The sequence below is a fragment of the Gallinula chloropus genome, assembly GCF_964237585.1.
Source record: "Gallinula chloropus genome assembly, chromosome: 5".
NCBI lineage: Eukaryota > Metazoa > Chordata > Aves > Gruiformes > Rallidae > Gallinula > Gallinula chloropus.
The window spans coordinates 9,003,037-9,025,410 of record NC_140090.1 but is presented as its reverse complement, the minus strand read 5'-3'; the positions used below and the strand labels follow the sequence as shown (position 1 = coordinate 9,025,410).

Genomic DNA, 22,374 nt, shown 5'->3' with positions numbered 1-22,374 from the left:
AAAACAACAGTTCAACCCAACCTCCAGCAAAGTCTTTTCCAGATACTATTGTTCCTTCTTCCAAAAAAGCTGTCCTGTATCTGGGGTAACATTCCTCCTCTTCTTCCTCTTTACCATTTTCCCCTCTGTCTTCCTTCCCTGGTTTGGAGAGATGGAAATCTACTTTTGGCCCTGTTCAGGACCCAGCTGCTTTGGCAGGCAAGCTCTAAGAGAAACACAATGCTTCTTATTGCTAAAGAGGAATAAAATAGCAGTTTGATACATATCCACCAGGAAGAGTCTGATAAATCCCGAAGATCTACAGGGAGGTGGGACTCATCCTTCTCCCAGTAACACGGCTCATTATTAAGGGATATTCCTGAGATGAAAAGAAAGTTCTGGGGACAGGAAGAGAGGCTCTGCAGGGCTGCAAAGAGATGCCACTAGTCTCACATCCCTCTCCTAGCCATAACATACTGAAGGTCCTTTTTCACATGAAACAGGAGTCACTACACACTACATAGCATCCTTAGGACACAGAGGATGAAGAATGTTTCTCTCAGTGGGGCTGACTCCTGTTTATTATTGGAAGGACAGGGCAAAACCACTGATTCTGCAGATTTCATCCTAATAAACTACAAAGCTGTGTATCTGGCTCTTCACAGGGGTATTTAGAAATGCAAAATAGCTTGGCTGAAGTACATCTACAAATTCCCTTTAGAAATTGGACTTATCTCCAAATATAGAGAGTCTGAACGCTGCATCCACTCATTTCTGAGTGATACAGGGGCCAGAAAGTGGTATCTGCGGATTTGTACTACTGCTAAATAAAAGTTTTAAAAATGGATTTAATTAGACTCCTGAAACTGATTTTTTCCATAAAAACCTTTGTGTTTGCCTGAAAAGAAACCTGGATCTTTCAAAGGCATCCCCTACATGAACACAGCTTACACCAGTGCAAAACTGTGGAAGAAACCCACTGAAAGCTCAGGTCCCTAGGACACAACCTCAGCCCCCTTACCTCCTTTGAACTGTACATCGATCGCACAGCGGTATCCGAGCGCTCCCACTGGAAGGGCTGCCATGAGCAATTACTATCCAGCGTGCCTATGAGTGGTGGAGAGATGCTCTAAAGCACGCCTTGGCAGCAGGCACGCACAGATCAGTGCTAGCCCTGTGCGTCAAGCGCAGAGCCCAGCACTCTCCCAGCTCTGCCATCACCAGCCCTGCTCTGGATGTGGCAGGGAGGGTGTCTGTGGCACTGCCCATTGCAGCCTGACCACCTGAGCCGGTCTCCAATCAGGGTTTTACTGTCTCTGCTACAAATATCCCTGGTATATTCACAAACACACATGGGTTTCATTTTATTTTTTAATCATAATTTCTCCTGATGGTTTCATTCTATAATAAAGACCAAACCTTAATTTTTTTTTCCATCTCTCTCTTGCTATACCACAAGCTTCATTACCAATTAATGATGTTCAACGGGTAGCTAAATTGGCATTAAATGGAGACATTAAATAAAGATAATGTTTTTTTCATTAATGAGATTACTGAAGTAGTATTGTGTATCACTTTTATGCTGAATTGCTAATGAAATGGAATCACTCGTTTCTTGTTTACAAGGCTGACTTTTAAAAATACCCTTTTCTTTGCTCTATCACTCAAAGCCTTTTGCCAATGAAAGTATGCAAACTGCCTTTGAAAATACTGCTTTTTTGTTATTTTAGAGTGTTATCTCATAGCACAAAGACCATTGTACTTCTATCATGTGCAGCACTGTTTCATACCTGATACAGCCTAACTGTCCACACCTATCAAGAATAAAGGGTCATCCCCAGAAGACAGTAGTGGGACTAGGGCAACGGTAATGTTTTCTAACGCCCTCAATGAACTTCCCTTGAAATGTCAAAGGAGCACCACATGCATGGATCCACCTATGCCGTCAGAAAGGAACGCAGACACTTTGAAACTGCATGCAAGGGATGGATAAGCTGGTAAGTTGGCAGATAATACCAGTGCTGGAGGTCTGCACAAAAACAGCTGCCAGGGAGGCACCTAATCGGGAAATCCCCAGAAAATGAGGAGCAATTTCAGACATTATCCCTGTCTGGGCTTTTCTTTCACTTTACAACACGAATCTAAAATCCCTTCCCTAAATCTTTTGAAACTCACTGCTAGCTCTATTTATTTTTTTTTCCTTTTCTCTCATTCTGATGGTCAAAAAAAAGATATCTTATTAAAGGCCAGTCTGTCACATTTATTAACAACAGCCTAATTTACTGACATCTATATAACTGCAGTGGAACACGCCCTCTGCTCTGCAAACAGCATGTATGATTCCAGTGCAGTTGTGACAGTATCTTCTTTCCTGTGCAGCCCTTCAAACCTATTACCCTTCTCTCAGAAACGGTGGATTGCTTCTACCTAGCCACACATCAATGATGAAATTACTATGAGTTAGTTTGTCTTCTGTTCCTTCACCCCAGTGTTTCTTTCCAGCAAAAGGGGATACAGTCTACTGAAAAAAAAGTAATTAATATTTCTTGAAAAGCAACATGAATCAAATCAGCCTCTCTTAAAACCTAGAAACACTCCTTCCATATAGTTGAACATGATCACCAAACAAGGAAGGGGAGTTGGGGGCTGCACTCACACTCATCTTACCTTAGGGTATGGATACTGCTTTCCTTTTGGATACAGACCTCCAGTAAACCGGGGAATAACCATATTTGGAACCAGAGAGTCATTTATGGTCATGAACGCCAGTCTTTCACCGTCTGGAGACCACCAGTGGGCAACGTGAGAGTGAAGAAGTTCCTCTGCAAAACCAGATTTCCTTAGGGTCCATAAAAATGACTATCACGTAGTTTCCAGTTCATTCAGTTGGCACTGATTTGTTCTTTCTGTGCCTACTTGAAATGCATCTATTGTAATTTCAGTAAGTTCACATTATCCTGGGTTGAACGTTTGGATAACAAGGCATATCGAAAGACCAAACTTCAACCATTTTCCTCAAACGAACACTTTCACTGACGTCAGTAAATCATCTAAACGTGAAAGATGATTGTAACTACCATATGTTTAGTTCTATTGCATTCCATTAGATGTGTTTAATTAATTTTTAAATGATTTGGAGCCTTTTAATAGACAGGTTTTTTAGGATTGTAAATCTTTCTTCTCCTTTAACATAAAACTTTAGTTTACCTGATTTCACCGAGCTATGGCAGCTGGTAACATGCAGATTTTCACACAGTGATATTTATGTAATAATTTTTGTACGATGTTTTTATTTTTTTGGTCTCAATTTAATGGTCAGGCTTTGATCCTTTGAAAGTTGAGGTTGTTTGCAATTTATTTGAAAATCCAAAGTGTTTCATTTTTGTCCATATTTTCTTTGATTTCCAATTGAAAGTAATTCTCCAAAACGTCATGCAATGTTTTCTTGCATTCATTGTAATCACATTTCACATTTGAAAGAAACAAACCAGAAACAACCACAGAAGCAGCATCCAAACTCCTGGAATCCCAGTAAAGCAGCCTCTGACCAATTCCAAATTCACCCTGTATGAGACTTCTGTCTCCCACTTGTGAAAAGACTTAGAATTTTAAATTTATTTATTTGATATGTTGACTTGTATGGTGAGCATTTAAATTTGAAGACTTTGGCTGGAAGCCTAATTGAGAACAGTATACTAGCAAGCACGAACGCCTGACTGCAGACCTAACTTAAGAGTATACCTACAAAACTACTGAAATTGGCAATGGCGACTCCCCAAGATGCTAATCAGATTCTGAAGGCTTTGAAGCAGCTTAATGGGTTGAATTATATAAGGTTTGGTGCAATGAAGCTGGTCAAAGTCATATATTCTGGGTCACGCTTCTCTCCCTCCCTGAATGACTAAAACCTTTTACAAAGGAGAACAGCACAGGAGGAATGGTGAATATCAGACAGGTAAAAATCACAACTATGTTTGTTTTAGAAGGCGACGGCTCGTGTTCAAACAAGGTTATTCACACAAAGCCATTCCCCACAGCTTCGTAAGGTAAAAGGCTAATAACAAACTCATGTAGATGCTAAAACAAACGTGGTCAAAAGGAGGAATAGTTCTCAATTCAACTGAAAATCTTTTCACTTCATCTGGACAATATCCAGCCTGTTCAACTTCTGATGCTTTTAAAACCACCACTGTAAGCAGAGGACTACTCTAAGTTAACCTAGTGCTAATGGGAAAGGAGCATCAATAGACCCACACTGTGGTCCTACAATGTGCACTGATAGAATTTCCCTTTACCCTTTGATGATGCATATTGTGGAGAAGATCCCACTGTCTGTCTGCAACCCTAGGAACCTAAAGAATCGTCTGTAAGTTGGGAAATGCATCAACTGTTTGGGCCAGGGATTCAAAAACTGTTAAATCATTTAAGGAAGGCTTTAGCACATGCATGAGGAGAAAGGATCTAGGATTCATATCACCTCCCATGTAATTTCAGAAACTTTCTAGTCCCAGACTAGACACCCTTTGCTTTTCCTGCCTGAGACAGAGGTATGTGTATAGCTGTAGAGAAAGGGAATAAGAAAAAAACAGGGGCCATAACTGATATGGAGGGATAACATATTTGGACAAATACACCTGGCTTCCTTTCCAAAAAAGAAGCAGCAAGCTCGTGGCCTTTTTGAAATCCAGCCAGGTATGAGACTTATGTATCTATGTGTCCACAGCCCAAAATCACCCAGAGTTCATATGAAGAGTTCTGTGTTTTGTTGTCAGCTAAAATTCCGTAAATCTTTAAAAGCCTTTCATCCCTCAAATATTAAGAAATGTGTCTGTAGGAATGATAGGCACACACAGAGAGGCAGGAGCATAACCTCAGGCAAGCATCGTTGCTGTTACTGTGCTAGCTGCTCCTGTTCTTTCCAAGGTCCAAATCATATAAAAACGTCCACATATCTTCCATAAAAATATTTCTTAAACTTCTATCTGTGTCAATCTTAAACAGGGTCTTCTCCACCCCTTCCAGATGGCTCAGATAAAACACCTGGCAAACACTAGATCCGCTCAGTTGCATGAGGTAACCTCCTGTGGTCCCTTCCAGCCTGAATTGACCTATGACATCCTTGTGACCCTTTGCAGAGCACGAAGGAATTTTTTAAAAGAATTTCACATTACATTTTGTTCTGTGGAGTAGAGCTGTGTCATGATCCTTCATTTTATATTCAATGCAGCTCCATGCTGTATCCAGCACCCCAGAGAGAAGGAAACACAGACTGCCTCTTCTGAACAACTGTCCTCAAATGGTTGCAGGACTGGAGGCAGAATTGCCTTGTTGCATCCATCACTGTGACTCAAGACTAACTTGTTTTCACAGAATCATAGAATGGTGTGGGTTGGAAGGGACCCCAAGGATCATAGAGTTCCAACACCCCTGCCACAGGCAGGGCCACCAACCTCAGGCCCGGATCTACACAAGGTTGCAGCGTTGTTTTATCAAAACTATATCAACTTCAATGTGCTATATATGCTTAAATTCTTCCATTTGTAGGCAGTCATGTTAGATTTTAAGAATCTGAAGTGCATATAAAATTATATTCCATTCCAAGGATGTCCTCTGTCCTTAAGTTTTGAAATATGCTAAGACATTAAAACATTTTGAAACATTAATAAAAACCTTGGAAGTGGGCAATTATCAGACACAGGTATTTATATGGCCAAGGGATATAAGCTATCATTCTAATTTCAGAGTTTACTTTGGCAGAGATTTTAAAAAATCCTGATGTGAGCTATCTGCCCATAAGTACTGAAATGCCAAGAGGTACAGACAGACCATTTCTAAGGGTCACAGGGAAGCTCCTTGCTTATGGCATAACACCACTGCTAAAAAACCACTCTGCCTGCAGAACTCTATGAGAAGTTACATACTTCAGGTAATGGAGTATTTAACACTGTGCTATTTATCTCTAAAATTCATGAGTACCATGGAAAGAATGACTGAAATGTGTAGTCATTTTAAGCTGTCGTACAGAGCTAGATAATTTGGTCTCTTTTTTTCCTTAATTTCTTATTACATTAAAAGCATTTTTTATGCAAAGAGAAATGTCCTGTGGTACTATATAGAACATGGCTTCAGAAGCCAGAGGTTATCAGAGACTGAGCCATCTTCCAGTCCATTTTGTCACTGCTTGCCAGCAGCAGCCAGTTTTCCAGGAGTCTAGCCCCAGTTGCCAGTAACAGCCACTGTTGAGGTAACAGTATGACACTTTTAGATCTTGTCAAAACACTCAAATTGGATTGAAGCATGTACTTAAAGTCAAGCACAACGTTACTGCCTGGCTTGAGGGGCTGGAGCCTCTCCTGAGTCATGCACAGCATACAAACCACCACTGGGGATAAAGAGAGAAGCTGATAAAAAAAAAAAAAAGAGAGAGGCACCAGGCAGAATCATCTTTGATTGCCTTTCACTATGTATCCAGCAGTAAAAAAGAAAATGTAGCCAATTCTGCTTCCACGCTGCGATTCTTCTGTGCCTTCTTCTATCAGGATGCTTTAACTGTAAATAGATCGGCACTGCTGTTCACAGAAGCAACAAACTGAATCCTTTCCCTCCTTTCCCTCTCCCACTTGCGTTGTAAACCCAGAGTAGGTCTGAAGGTACAAATGGAGTTATTCTAGATAAAAACATATAGGGTGTTTAGCTTTATTTGAGTAGCTCTATTTGAAACGCCAGCCCCACTGAAGGTGGTGGTAAAATCCCACATGAAGATTTCACTACTGCAGCATTTTTCACATACTACCCGGTGTTCACAACACATTTGATACATTCCAGTTGAAAATAAATTCTGCTTTCTCAGAAAATATTACTATATGCAAAAGAGCAGTCAATACAAAGAATAAATAGATACAAAGGCAACCTTGCAAGAAAATGAGAAGGCAAAGAAGCAAAACCAACCTTAGATAGCGTTTGCTGAAATTAATAGATATGTGCTGTTGGGTCTATAGAACCACCTCTCATCTGCTTTAATAAATGGATATATTGGTCCGGCTTACCTTCGTATAACCAGTCTGCAATTCCATTAAAAATAATTCCTTCTTTTCCAGAAGATGTCAGGCGCAATGAGCTACTCCTTACATCAGGCTGATAGTAGATGTTATTTTCAAAAATATAAATCTGGATGAGGTAAGAGGGATGGAGAGAAAAAAAAGAAAACATTTTGGTAGACATAAATGAATGTTTAGCAATGAATACATAATCTCCTCAGGCTCAGAACAGTCTACAGTATAATTCAGCATGAGTTTGCACCAACATTGGCTTCATATTTCCTTTTATTATCAATTTGGACAAACTAAGCAAACTTTTAATACTTCTGACAAGGCAAATTCTTCCTTTGAAATTGTCTTCTCAGTTGAAATGTTTCCATCCACTTTAAGAAATATTATTCCATTCCTCAAAATCATACAGGAGATGAGTGTTAGTCAAATAGATAAATTTTCCATTAATTCCATTCTAACAAAATCATCTGTTTTCCTAGCTGTGACATTAGAGACACTTCTGTGAGTACATGAAGCACTGTACATACATGAAAAAAGTGAGTTACAGCTTTATCTCATTCCGTGAGAACACAGTGGAAAAGCAAAACCAAACATCAGACCGTCTTCTCAGCTCACTGACACAATTTCTGACCCTGACACACAAACATCCTACCTCAAGTGTGCTATATAGATGCCCTTTATTTCCAAGTCTAGGCTTCTCCTCCTTTTCCTACAAGTTACATACTAGACAGAGAGCCTGTTCCTCCCTCACTGCCACTTCTCAACCTTCTCTGCTTTACTTTCCCTGCTCACTTTGTTGCAAAGGATTTCAAGTTTGGTGAGACAGCTCTCAAGTCCATGACAAAGAGCAAAAAACAAAGATGATAAAGGCTAAAAAAACCCAACAAAGCAAACCAAAACCAGAAAGAATAAACATAATATGAATGACTTTGGATGAGTCTGGGGATGGCAAAAAAGGGCAGGAGACAAATACAGTAATGATGAGCAAGGTTTATGACATGGAAATTCTTATATACTCATACATCTGCCTTTCTGCTATCAGACAGGAGACCTTAGAGCATTTCACTGCAATACAATTTAGGTACATGTGTTGTCCCAAACTTCTTCACTGGCCCTATCTTTCCCAGTCCAGGATAATAAAGAACAAACAACTGAGATACGAACCCGCCAAAAGCTGCAAACACATATAAAAAGCAAAATCACAGCTACATGCATTTCCTGTCATAATGCTCTTAATCCTTTTCTTCTCTGCATACCTCATGTTGCTGAGTTGTCAATGCCTGTGACTAGACTCTTATTTCAGCTATAATCATCTCAGAGCTGTAGCTTTTTCTTCACTTTATTTGTAAATTACAATAGCCATATATGTGCTTACACATATGAAATCAAAGTAATGCCAATATTATGCCCCATCTCAGTTCACACTGAGAAAATGCAGCTAACAGCCATGGAGAAGCAACACACAATAGAAGTTTTTGTTACGTGATTTCATCAGCGTACACTGATATATGGAGTCTCACAGACTGCTAACATGAAGTAAATATATTTCCACCACGGACCATTTTAAAAGCCTAGTCATTTATTATTCTCTTGTACTTCTGTGATAAATGACTTAGGGGAAAAATAGTAACCAGAGAGCAAAGTATTATCATCACTATTACTGCTGTTCTCTTTGCTTCTAATTTACCATGATTTCCGCTGAATTAAGCAATGAAGCTGTTTGGGGTTTTTTTCATACCATGAGCAATGCAATGATTTTCACCATTGCTGGGAATCAAAGGTGACTGGGAGCAAACTACTTTTCGGTCAGAAATTCAAAACTCAGCAGTGAGTTTAAAACCGAAGTCAAAATAGTTGATTCAGTGTGAATAACCCAAAGCATACTGACCATTATATACAAATTGCCATTATGTATAAATTACATTTATAATTTTATAAATAATATTTGATATGGTTGAGAATTTATAGGAAGTTGGCATATGACCCAATATTAACACCCTAAGAAAACAAGGATTAGAGAAAGCTGGACATAGCGAGCATAAAAATCATACTGACAAACGCTTCTGGTCCACAGAGAAAATGCACTTTATTTTTTCCTCAAAGTAAAAAAAAGAAATGCAAGTACTAACAAGGCATGGCTAATTGCTTAGCCAAGAAAAACACAGTAATTCTACCAAGAGCTTACTGTTTAAGTGAACTGAAAATACATCCCTATCAGACTTACAGATAGCAGCAGTGGGAACCACTCTATTGACTATTGCTTAGAAAAGAGCGATTTCTTACAGTTAACAATCTCTTCTTTTATAAACAACTGTTTTCAGGAGATTATAAAACAACCCTACTTGATCAAACGATTTTATTTTATATAAGCTTCTTTAATTAAATGAGCTCAATCTAATTCATTTTTGAAGATTAGAAGTATCATTTTGCTTCTCCCTCGTCCCTTCTCAGGCTATTTGCATTTTTAACGGTGAAGATACCCGTAATGTCTGGTCTCTACAATGAAAAACTTTCATTTAAAGCCATCATTGCCAGTCAAAGCACAGGATTAAGAACTACTTGTTTTATGACTGAACCACGAAAAGGTCTTTAATCCTGTTATTACTAGTTAGCAGGCATTGCTAATTCCATTTGACACATTTCAGATAAGTAAATATCTCCGAAGGAATACTCACTGTTGTGCCAAGGATTGCTGGCTTCCTCAGCTTTATTCCCCATTCTTTTCCTAAAGCGGCTTTGTCTCCCTCCTCAACCAGTTCTCAGCCACCCTCTGAACAAGCCCACAATCCTGAGTCTGCTCCATCATCCAAAGTTTCCCTCCTCTCCTCATCACTCGTGGCACGTGCTCTTTCAACTTGGAAAGCTAGCCCAAAGATTTTTTCTCTTGGACATGTGGACTGGAACATTTTAAAGTTCTTGAAAAACTTCAAAGCCATCCAGTGTCTCTCTCTTTTTCAAGTTCCAAGCTCACTGCTTGCCTGAATTTAACATTAAAAATGATGAATTTATGTTCCTTTGCAAAACACTTACAAAATACAACCATTCATGTTCCTCCACATAACTAAACAGCATGTAAATACACATTGATGATTTAGGGTTGGCAAACTGGCAAGTATCACTCTGCACTGCCTGCAGTATTTCTAAAGATCAATATCCCCATGGCTGAAGCTGTAAAAACATCTTAGACAGATTCACTATTGCAGTTAGTCATTTAATCTCATCTATGATTCTGAATATTTTCTATGTTTCAGGAGGTGCTTTTTTCCACTTAAAGCCCACAAACTGTTGTTCAGACCGACAGGAATGGATTTCTTCACATCACCCCCAGTGCTGCTGGCTAACCCCTGCACGTAGGGCCATGTCTCCCTCCACTACTGACCATGTCCAAGTTCTCAACTGTAATTAACTTCTTGACCTCTTGGAAATGAGGAATTGGAGATGAAATGTTGATTTCTGCAGCAAAAGTCAGCAGAGTGGTAATACCAGTGACAACATTATCATGAAGACTAGTAGTCATGGCCTGAGAGGCTCCTTGCTTTGCTCTCTGTAATTCCAAGCTGTGGATTCAATTAAGTACTTTGTGTAGCCATGAAAACCATCTCCCACCTCGTATTACTGCCACAGCAATGTAGCCCAGAAATTTCTAAAAGGCATGCTCCTTGTGAGTTCTTCCCAGTATAATGTTTTTATAATTCAAATGTACCTCATATGTAACTCTAATACCACTAAAATTGTACTAGAAGCAAACAACGGTTTGGGTTGGAAGCCTGTCTAGCACCAAGCCCCTGCCTTGGGCAGGGACACCCACCACTAGCCCAGGTTGCCCAACACCCCATCCAACCTGGCCTTGAACACTGCCAGGGATCCAGGGGCAGCCACAGCTGCTTTGGGAAACCTGTGCCAGGGCCTCAGCATCCTTATTGTAAAAAATGTCTTCCTTCAGCTTGAGGCCATTCCCCCTTGTCCTATTACTCTGTGCCCTTGTAACCAGTCCATCTCCAGCTTTCTGGTAGGCAGCTTTAGGTACTGGAAGGCTTCTGTAAGGTCTCCCCAGAGCCTTCTCCAGGCTGAATAAGCCTAACTGTTTCAGCCTGTCTTCATAGAAGAGGCGTTCCAGCATCTTCATGGCCTCCTTTGAACTCATTTCAACAGCTCCACATCTTTCTTGCACTGGGGACCCCAGAGCTGGATGCAGTGCTGCAGGTGGGGTCTCACGAGAGCAGAGTAGAGGAGCAGAATAAAGGTGGCTTTCTGGGCTGCAAGATCACCACTTGAAATGAATTTTGTTCGCAAGACTATGAATAGATCTTGCTAACTTTTGTCAAATGTTTGCACATACAACACTGGCCAGGAACTAAGTGTCTTGGCTTCACGTCCCTCTGGAGTGGCTGTGACACACGCAAACAGGTGTACATCAGCTATGGCTTTACTGGACAGCAGAGAAGTGGGTCTTTCTCCCGAACAGTCTATGGATCCCCTTTGCCTGCTGTGGCCACACCACCTCTCCACACTCCGACTGCTCCAAGAGCTGCTGTAAAATGTGAAGTGACTTCTGGAGTAAAATGGACACTAGTTTCAGGTGGACTATCGAGAGCGCAGCAACTAAGACTGGAAATGAAAATATTCCTTGGCTGAAACATGAAAAAAATCCTACATTAGGAAGCAGAAAAAGCTTTTAAACATCATGGTCAAACTCTCAGCTCGCCACAAATCACCTAAGTTACTTCCTTTGTGGTTCACACATTTTTAGGTTTCTTGTTCGATTTAAAACATTGGCACCAAGGCTTCCTGGTGAAAACAGTGTCTGTATGAAATGCCTTACGGCCCTGCTTTATGTTGCATTAAAATGTATTTCCAAGCTTTTATTTCAAAACCACATAGACTAGATGGAATTTATTTATTTTTTTTAAGTGGTGGCTGCTGCTGCTTAGCTGCAGTACAGCGGTACCTAGAAAGTGAATTTATGAGGCAGAGTTTGGTTTTAAAATTGAGTGAAAGAGAGAGCAAGTGTCTGGGAGAGAACTCAGACTGATTTCCTACATCACAGAATTAAATTTTATATACTATAAGGCAGATAGAAAATCACAACGCTGGCATAAGAGCTATTGATCAAACAAGCAAACAAAAAAAAAAATCAGGAGAGGATGGTTGAGTCACCTTCCCTGGATGTGTTCAAAAAAAGGGTAGATGAGGTATCTAGGGATATGGTTTAGCATAGGATGGGGATGGTTGGACTCGATGATCTTCAAAGGTCTCTTCCAACCTTGTTATTCTGTGATTCTGTGATCTTGCAAGTAAATGTGCCTAAAATCCTGAATTCTGATTTAATAAAATTAAACATGTGCCCAAAGGTTTCCAGGGTGGGGATTTTCACATCTTTCTTCACTTCATATATTGTGTTTTGGGCAATGGCACACAAAGCAAAAATTTCCCTTGCTAGTTTATCTCTGGTATTGGTGAGGAAGTAAAAGGGATTTTCTTAGTATACACTTGGGTCTAATTACTACATCACGAGTACTAAAATGTTGACTGTAGCTACTGAATCTTCCCAAACTGCTAAAAGAGGAGTTGCTAACTGTGTATCAGACAGGTATTCTCATGAATACATCAGTGGCTTTGTGCCCAAAATGCTTTCACAGCTTTCAGGCATGACGATAAGAAAATAAATTGAAAAAGGCACAAACTGGAACGAGGCTATGCTATCTTATATGAAAATTATTATTACACTTTTTTAACCTCTTCTTTACACCATCTGTTTCCCAAGTATTTTAGAAGTACTTAAAATTAGTTTTTTACCTAAGAGTCTTAGCTAATAATACCATAAATGGGGATGAATATAAATATCTATGGCCTTCAAAACTGACTTTTTGTTTTCTCAGAGATTTTGAACAACTAATCACGTCAAGCCTTAAAGAAATGAAATAAAAAACAATAATTAAAGAAATGCTTTGGGTTAAGTATTTTCCAATTAATGAAAAACATCTGCAAGAGTGTTTTGGATTAGTGAGAGATTAATTCTTGATAATGATCACATTGATTTCAACCGACTGAAGAATTTGAGGCTCTGCTTGCTCTAATGTTCCACCTACAGCACTAATCCTTCCTTTTCTTCCACATCTGTCAGCCTCTAAACTGTTTTTTCAGAAACCTTCCTCTAAATTAATTTCTTCCAAAACACTTATTTATTGTTTGCAACATGTTTCACAATTACATGCTTTTATTTCAGGCTGAAGTCTTAAGCAGGGCACCCATTCTGAACAGTTAGTTCCAGATGGCAGACAGCTGTGAAAACAGGAGACCTCTAATCCCACAGCTGAGTGGCAAACCCAGTGCCAATAGCTGGAGAGGCCCCCTGTGTGTTTTTAATCATTTTGAATGCTACAGGCAGAGAAAAGCTGCTAAATTACAGAACTATACTCCACTTCTTTCCTTTAGGTGCCCCACTGAAGCTTTCTGCATGGGTATATACCCACACTCGGTCACTCCTCTGATTGCAGGGTTGTGTATCAGCAATGGTTCAAGCTTTTTACTCACCAGTTGGGAAGCAGTAGTTTGCCTGGACCTGCACAGAGGTCACCAAGCGATCGCTTACCCTGCACACAGCAGTGAGTGTGTGTGGCATGGGGCTTCAAGTTCACTACCAAAGCAGGGGCAGCTCCTCTGCCAGAGGCTGCCAGCAGCCAGTTAGCCCTGGCAATTGAAACAGAGTCACTATCAGATAGTGTCCTACAAATTCATCCAAACACAGGTTCAGACCGGTGCTTCCATCCAAAAGTGCAGTTTTCTTCAGGTGGAAGAGAAACAGAGCTGCAGCCCTTGCTCACAGAGCCTAGCTCTACCCCTGGGCCCAGTCACCAGTCTCCCTTGCAGAGAAAAGCTACACAACTCAGAGGGGCATGTTTTTCTCAAACCTGACATTAAAAAAGTAGACTTGACATACTAGCATTAGTCCCTTCTCTATCTTACCCGTGGATAAACTTAATTTTATATCAATATGATACAGTTGCTTGCCATGCAACAAGTTCATAAACTAGATCATACAAACACTAACAGCGAGGGTACAATGTATTGCCACTGCTGTTCCCCAATATTGTTCTTGGGTCTGGAAGCAACACAACTCAACTCATGCCATGCTTCGCCCAAGCTGAAGGTATGTCTCCCCACTCTGCACCACAACCAGGTACTTGTTGGCCTGTATCACACTTCTTAGTGAAGCGTGGCCACAGTTAAAAGCGACGAGAAGGTACAGCTGTCCTATGAGGCACAAGGTTGCAGATCCCTAGTCTAATAATTTCCATATTACCTGGTGTGAAATGATAGCAGAGTTCACTAACAACTAACACATAAAACAAAAGAAAATTAGTTAACACAGCCTTTAAAATTATCTTGATATTTATCATAGGGAAAACTTGGCCACCTATCTCATAATGGTTAATATATCAGGGACTTATTTTCCTAACTTAACGAGTGAATCTTTCTAATTAATCCTCCAGAGTTTGAGCACTGTAGATTAGTTTGACCTCCTGATTGATACCATCATCAAAAATGCATTTTGCCAGCAATAACAACAGAAATAAATAGTGCAAACCACAAGTTTGCAAGTGTCAGTGGGCTTTACAGATATGATTTACCCTTGCCTAAGTTTTAATAGCTCCTGAAAGTAACTTTTCAAGATAAAAAAATACTCAGCATCCAGTATCTTCTCTTGAAGGAAAGAAATGGAATACAACTAATGGCATGGATTGTCATTACATGGATTCATCAGGATAAATACCTCGTTCAAGGGAGTTGCCAACCAAACTGTAAAGCTACTGAGCAGATACAGCTGGAAAGGAAACAAATAAATACATCATTGGCTAAAAAAAATACCCATACAACAAGCACTGGTCTCTTCCTGTACAGGTAACAATCATACCTGTGAACTGAGGAAATCATAGGTTCTTCCACACCAACAAATATATAAATAACTATACCAACTTGGAACAACTTCAGTACTCCCACTTAATACCCCAGAGAACATAACAGTCTTCCTTACCATTCCATAGGGAATACGAGCTACAAGAAGACTAAGGAATTTCTGATTATGCCCAGAAGGAGACCTCCAGGCACTCAGGAAATGATGCTGCTGCAGAACTCTGGCAGTTGCTAATGACAGTGCTAGAGATGCTAATCTAAAGCATCTTCAGGCAGCCCATCTCTGCCTAAATTCCTGTGTGACCTTGGCAAGGACACACGAATCACCACTCTTTGGACTAGCACAGGTGTCTTCACGTTCTGCATAGCAGACCACTCAACTGCACTTTTTGCTCTGTGCAGAGGGGTAAGTTTTTTGATTGACACAGGAACAAGACTCATCCTGCGCACCCACACAGATTGTCTGGATAACCAGCTGACTCCATCATCCTCATGGCTGACAGCTACATCTCAGCATAGGATCTATCAGGCTTCTTCATCTTTTCCAAGCATACGGCAAAATTCCATCTCCTCCTTGTGAGACTGCCAGCTAATTAGTTGGATAATTAAGTCTTCAAAAGCTTCAAGATGTTTTTTCCATCTGGGCTTGCCTCTTACCATTTGTTGCCTCCTGTCTTACCATACATTAACCAGGGCCAAATCCAAATGCTCTTCGATCAGTCACTACAATTTCCAGATGAAAAAGGTTTCCTTGCTAACAACTGTTTAGATAGAAGAAAAGTAAAATGAAGAATACTTTCTTAGCCACTCAGCACATTTTGTAATTTGCTCTTCAGAGATCAAACCATGATTTCTCCAGCTTCAGGTACAATGGTAAGATGGCACAGCACTATTTTGCAATTTAACCTCATACTGGGAAGAGAAAGAAGATCCTACAACACACACAGCAGCTGTATTTGTCCTAGTGCTGAGTTCATGTCTGAGTGCATGGTGGAACATAAACACACAGCAATAGCAGGATCGTAGAAAAGAAGCACAGAATCATATTGGTTGGAAAAGACCCTTAAGATCACCAAGTCGAGACAGTAATCTAACATTTTCAAGTCCACCACTAAACCACCTCACTACGAATAACTTGTTATGCTACCTAGACCCAGCTGAGTGCAATATGTAACTACAGCTTCAATAGCTGTCAGAAAGCCAGTTTTACTAACAGTTAAAGCCCAGAATCAAAGCTACTTATCAAAGCCCTCACACATAAATGAGGAAAAATTAGCTTGGAGCTAAATAGATTAATCCAAATTTGCTTGGTGGTGTTTAGACTGTATACACGTTATGTATATCCAAAGAGTGAATGTTCTTTGTTTCTTGAACACACTGCTCCAATTGCAAAGTTCAGCACAAGCTCAAATAAATACAAAGTGGTATCTTAAACTAAATAATTAATTTAAAAATAGTTTTAGAGTGATTTTCAGGGAAAAAAAGAAAAGGGGGGTTGATTCTTACTGTGGTTTTCACTACAATTATGGAGAATGCAGATATCTATGCACTTGCTTAGATTTGTAAATAATATTGCAACTTACAGGAAGATATTAAAATAAATCCCTGCATCTACATGGAAACTGGTTGTGGTTTTTCAACACTTGTGGTCAAGATAACAAATTTGGTTTTCCTTTGAATACTTAACACATTTGCTACCACTTTCTGGTTCACAGATGTGAAAAATTATACAAATAGCTCCACTTCAGAAACTTAAAATTAGCTTTCACCTATTAAAAAGCACTGCAAATCAGCCACAGTATTTGTCAATGAATTACCATCACAAATAAATACCTGGCTTGGCATCATCTCTACCACTCCTGAGCATCTTCCAAAGCTCTGACAGACGGATTTTTCTAATAGAGCCACTGATTACAATATTGGTAGTCACAGTGTAACGACTGTTCTCTTCAAGTCCAAACTGAGCAAACATTTTCTTGTCATCTATGATTTCACTTACTATACCCTTGGGACTTTCAGACTTAAATTGGGATTGCCAGACCATTATTATACCCGCTGCTACAGTAGATGAGTACCCCTTCCTGCCCTTTTCCCTTGCCAAAATCTCATTTAGTTGAAACAGCTTCCCACTGAAGAACAAGGTGTACTTAAGATTACGTGTTTTGTGTTTCAATGCAACAACAATAACTGCTATTTTCTTTTTTCCTCTCACACACGAAAAAAAAAAAAGCAGCAGCTCATTTTTGGAAGAAAACCCTATCATATGGCAGAAGAACTGGACATACAGAGTTATACTGGAATTGTTGTTTATTATACCCATTGTGAAGTTCCATGATTACAGTTCAAACTTCCAGGTCCATATCAAAACCCTATGGCCAAAAGCTACAGGGCCTATGCTGCAGTGAGCCACAGAAAGCCTTCAGGTCTCTGGTTGCAGGAAAGAGGTGGCTTTTCTTCTATTCTGTGATCAACTGGTGTCGTGATGCCATTTGGCTTGTTTCTACCTACAGCTTAAGACTCAACAGCCATCTTGAACATGACTCTGCTGAATAAAGTGCTGGCCTCACTTGGGCTGCTCCTGGCCTCTATGCATGATAAATATAATGGGTACACCACCAATCTTCCCATGACAATGCTTGATACATGGGTGTTACCAAGATAGGTCCCAATTTACTGTTCCATACATGGAAAAGAGAGATGCTTTGTAAACAAAATCACATGGACAAGCCAAGACTTCTATGGGGAACTTTGAACACGTTGAAAACGCAAGAAGATAAAGTGTCAGTACCTGTCGTGTTTGGTCACAGTAGTAAGCTGTGTAAGAAGCTTCACAGTAAGGGACTGGGACACCCACACACTGAGAGGCAAGTAAAATGCAAGGTACCAAACTATTAGAACTATTACCCAAAACTGTTGTAATACCTTCCACTGGTACTACTGATTATTCTGCTGATGTCTTCTTACAGGTCCTGCAGTGATTTCCAGAACAAAGAGAATTTGTAGTATTTTGGATAATATAAACCACAGGAAAGTGGCTTCTAAAGCTTTTATAAGTGAGGATTTTGGATGGCCAGAGTAATCATTATTAAAGTCAGTTACAACTGCACAGACTTTTTCAAAATTCCTTTTTTTTCCCCTCCCACACCTTACAGATTTTCTATCCAGATCACATATGTTAGGAGGTGACAACTTCAAGGACTGTTTTACGGAATTGTATTGCAATGTAGCTTTATGTTATACCCTTTTCTCCTACATTATATCTGTTGTGCATTTAGATTGGGAGCTCCCACAGATGGGGATTGCAGGCTAAAAGGTCCAGTACAGTCTGCACTACAGCTGCTTTGCAAGTCTCCAGTAGTGCAGAACTGCTCTGATCTCCTCTGCTGGTTTTTTCTTCTGTAGGTCAATCTATACAGGTATAAAATTTTCACAGGTGTTCAGCTCTGACTTGCTCCATCTCTTCTCCCACAGTCTCATGTGCACCACAACCAGTGTTATGCACACACTGGGCATAACAGGTACCAAGAGCTACCTAAGCAAAGCATGGCAGTGAACGAAACCCCACCCTTACCTGATCCATGTTTCAAAATCATCTGACATTTCAAATGAGGCAGAAAACAAATAATAGATAATAACAACAAAATTATTATAATTGTAACCAATAATAAGTATATTAACTCTTAAAGGTATCAATTTTCTAAAGATTATGATTGACCTAAACAGGAATTTTCTAAGGGGAAGCATTCAAACCTCTTAATTATGTTGTAATTAAGGCAGAAAGGAAGTAATTATTGATCAGTATGAAACATGCAGACCTCAAAACACACACATCCCTATGTCATATACCACCTTTTTATCTGTTAGTTACAATATGCTAATTTTATTTTTGCAATCATCAAGCTGCCAGACATAGCAGGAACAGCAGAAGGGAACACTGAAACGCCACTTCTCTGCTGTCTGGATTAACGCCACTGCGCCCCAGCGATGTGTTACCACAATCAGTTCTGAACAACTGCAAACAATCTACAAGGCTATTAGATTTAATTGCTCTTTAGATAGTTTGTAAATCTACTGTAAACAACAGTGAGGATGCACTCATATTGCAGCTATAAGATTAGTTACTAATGCCATGAAATAAGATAGGCCATGAACTCACAGAGTATCAGCAACTCCATGACAACCCTGATGTTTATGTACTTGATTTCCAATAAAAGCAAGGAAGCCTTGCCCCTTTTTGTTTAGGTACACATTGTATTGCCTTTTCAATGATACTGGATTACAATGTTCACTAAATTCACACCCTGCCTAATCCCATGATAATTTACTCATGAATCCAAACATTGGGCTATATGTTATATAAACAAAATCACATATAATATCTGAACTATCACCTTTGCAAACAGCTACTTTATAAATCTTTGTGATTGCACAGAAGATTACAATAAGACTGCCTTGCCCCCAAGCTGATAGTCTGTATCTAGTGCTTTCTCCCCATGGAGATGCCTCAAGAACCATGATTGCAGCACTGTGCAAAATGTCTTTGAGGGATTGGACTGCTTAGCCCTTTGGTCTTTGTCTGTGTAAGTGATGTCTATCACAGACTTATCTATAAACAGTGTATGCTCAGGAACTCACACTCCTTCCTTGCGTTTACTGATAGCTTCTGACTAATGAACTAGGGTGGAAGAATATGAGAGAAATGTCACTCTTAACATGCCTGGGTCGCTCCTACATACTTATAACAAAAATCATAATCTGTCCTTACCACAAAATCATTTAAAATGATCTCTGGCATTTCAAAGGCTCATCTCACACTGATATTAAGCCTTCAATTATGGCCAGACTGATCAATCCATAGCAGAACCTAAAATGAAACATTTTCAACCTAGTTACTCTGGAAGAAAAAAGGCAATGTTGGGAGATGGGATGATATCTAAGATAATACCAGAGGAGGAAATTTCTCTCTTTGACAAAATGTTAGAAAGCAGCATCCTAACCACAAGGACCGAAGTAAAAAGAAGACATAATTGAAAAAGCTGTGCTATAAAGTTGTTTTCTATTTCTATAGTGGTAAACAATCCCAGAGAATTTTGTACATTATTCAAATGCTGAAGCAGACCAGGATACTTCTGAGCACGTTCTATATGAGAAACCTAGCCAGAGTTTAACTCAAAGCTTTGTCCTTTCAGCTACTATCGGGGACCCAGCCTATCTTGTCATACAGCCCATGGGCCTTGGTCTCTCTGCTGTGCACACTGTTCCAGCTGTTTTGATGATGGGCCAGTATCTTAGTGGTTGACATCTACCTGTACAGACTCCACAGCCATTTACCCTTCATACAGACAGGGCACTCGATGTGGGAAGGTCAGTCTCTCTTAACACATTTCATTAGGAATAAGACAACTAGGAATGGGAAAACCCTGATATATATGTAAACCTTACAAGAGCATTTCTGTTTGGGACAGTTCAGAATCTGTGAAGCATCACTTGAAAATCATTGTTTGCTTTCTTTCCAAACAAAATTTCTCTCCTATTTCTGTAACTGCACTGGCACCTGCCAAGAACAATGAAGTAAAAGCACTATTATCAATATGACCAAATAATACCTATTAGCAACCACTGTTCAAGCCCTTCTCATATAAACATAGATAAGACACACACACACACACACATATATATATATATATAAAAGAGCCCATAAATGCTCTGAGTGTATTAATTCTTCACCACAGCCTAGCCCTCAACTAAGGTTGATAAATCCAGTGATCCACACAGGTTTCTATTTTCCTCATTAATGCTATTTCCACCATCTTAAACTAGACTTTTCTAATACCAGCTTGTTTCCACAAAAGTACAAGTGTTGAGCGTTGGCTGATTGCCTGGTCCTTCAGACTTCTTTCCTCCCTGCCAATCAATGCTTCATTTTCTCTTACAAATCAACAACATACCTGACTTTTTAATCCTGATTCTCCGGGGCTGTCCTGGCCTTGAAGCTGTCACTGAATATACACTCCCCACTATTACACATCCAGAAGCAGTCCTTTGCATTTCACTGTCTCAGGCTGAGTCAGCATGAATCCCTAAGTACCTTTAACACGGTGCAGCAGGAGTTTAATCTGCTCTGATCCTTCAGTGCAAACACAGTAGGGAAGTCATAACCCCACAGTAGGGAAAGAAAAACCATACAAGGACATTTACAGGTCAGTGATGGCAGAATTAACTGTCACTTTTTTGAGAAGGACATGGCTAAAATCGAGAGAAAGAGCCTACAAGACTATTGGACATACAATAATAACAACAACAATAATAACAACAACAATAACAACCATAATCTCTTTTTTTCACCTCAAAGCTCTCTATCTGATACAGAGTCAACAGGGAGTCATGATATTATCATCCATGATGTATTTTCTTCCATTTTTAAAAAAAAAATAATAAGAAGGACCATTTATTCCATCTTTACCCATATGTAGTAGGTAACATCCTGGTTGACAGGCCACTGATCTAAACTGGCCAGGACACAAGAATTTCAGCATTTTACAAAAGAATTAAAGGCAGACTTTAGAAAGTGATGTTTTGACACAAATGAAGGTAAAGAAATTCAGCTGAAACTTCTTTTAATCCATCATCACTCATTCTCTAAAGTGCATAGAAAACGATAAGTCTATATATACCATCTGATGCTTGGGATTTATGACAGAAATTTGAAGGGTGAATAAAATAATATAATCTCATGACTGCAGCTATTTTCATGAAAGTTCACAAGGGTATAAATAAAGATGAGCTTCAGCCTAGATTAGATATTTTTTTTTAGATAACTGAAATACAGTATGTCCTATCTTGACCACTGGAACAACATAACTAACTTTCAAGGACACATATCATAAGGGAAGGAGGTTCAACCTTGCTGAAGAGAGGAGTCACCATGATTTCCACTGACAGAAGCCTTAATATATGTTTGATGGGCACAATGTGCCAAATGAGAAAATAAGTGTTATCATACAGCAAACAGAACCTATTAACAGAAGAGCCAGAGGACCCTTGCCACACAGCAAGGGTTCAGGGGGTTTGCTGCCAGGTTGGTTTTATTCCTTTGGCTTACTGCTAGAGGAAATCTGTAGGCACTGGTACCATCACAGAGACTCAGAAGTCTTTTGCAAGTCTTCTGCAAAAATTTTATGAAAGGCAAATAATTTTTATGTTTACCATTGGCTAAAACAACCTCTGGCTTCAAACCACAAAGGCATTAGAAATGTCAGTTCCTCAAATTCTTCTTGTTTGACATTTTGGCACCTTACCACAGTGAATTTTCCCCTTCCTTTTCCAGAGGCGGTAAGGAGGTAATAGAAGCAGAATATATCTGGTTTTCTCATCTCACAGACAAAATTTGCATTTACAAAACATTACCAAAAAATGAATACAGGCAAATTTT

The 22,374-nt window shown here is 39.6% G+C and overlaps 1 protein-coding gene across 3 annotated transcripts in view; it reads right to left on the bottom strand.

Annotated features, from left to right (window-relative positions):
- Positions 1–22,374, bottom strand: part of DPP10 (dipeptidyl peptidase like 10) — a gene marked incomplete at both ends in the record, with an annotated part of 501,348 nt that overhangs the window by 44,094 nt on the left and 434,880 nt on the right. For all 3 annotated transcript variants that reach the window (XM_084265745.1, XM_084265746.1, XM_084265744.1), the window contains 2 exons: positions 2,647–2,801; positions 7,026–7,146. In XM_084265745.1, coding sequence (XP_084121871.1) covers positions 2,647–2,801; positions 7,026–7,146 — 276 coding nt within the window. The remainder of the gene's footprint in view (positions 1–2,646; positions 2,802–7,025; positions 7,147–22,374) is intronic.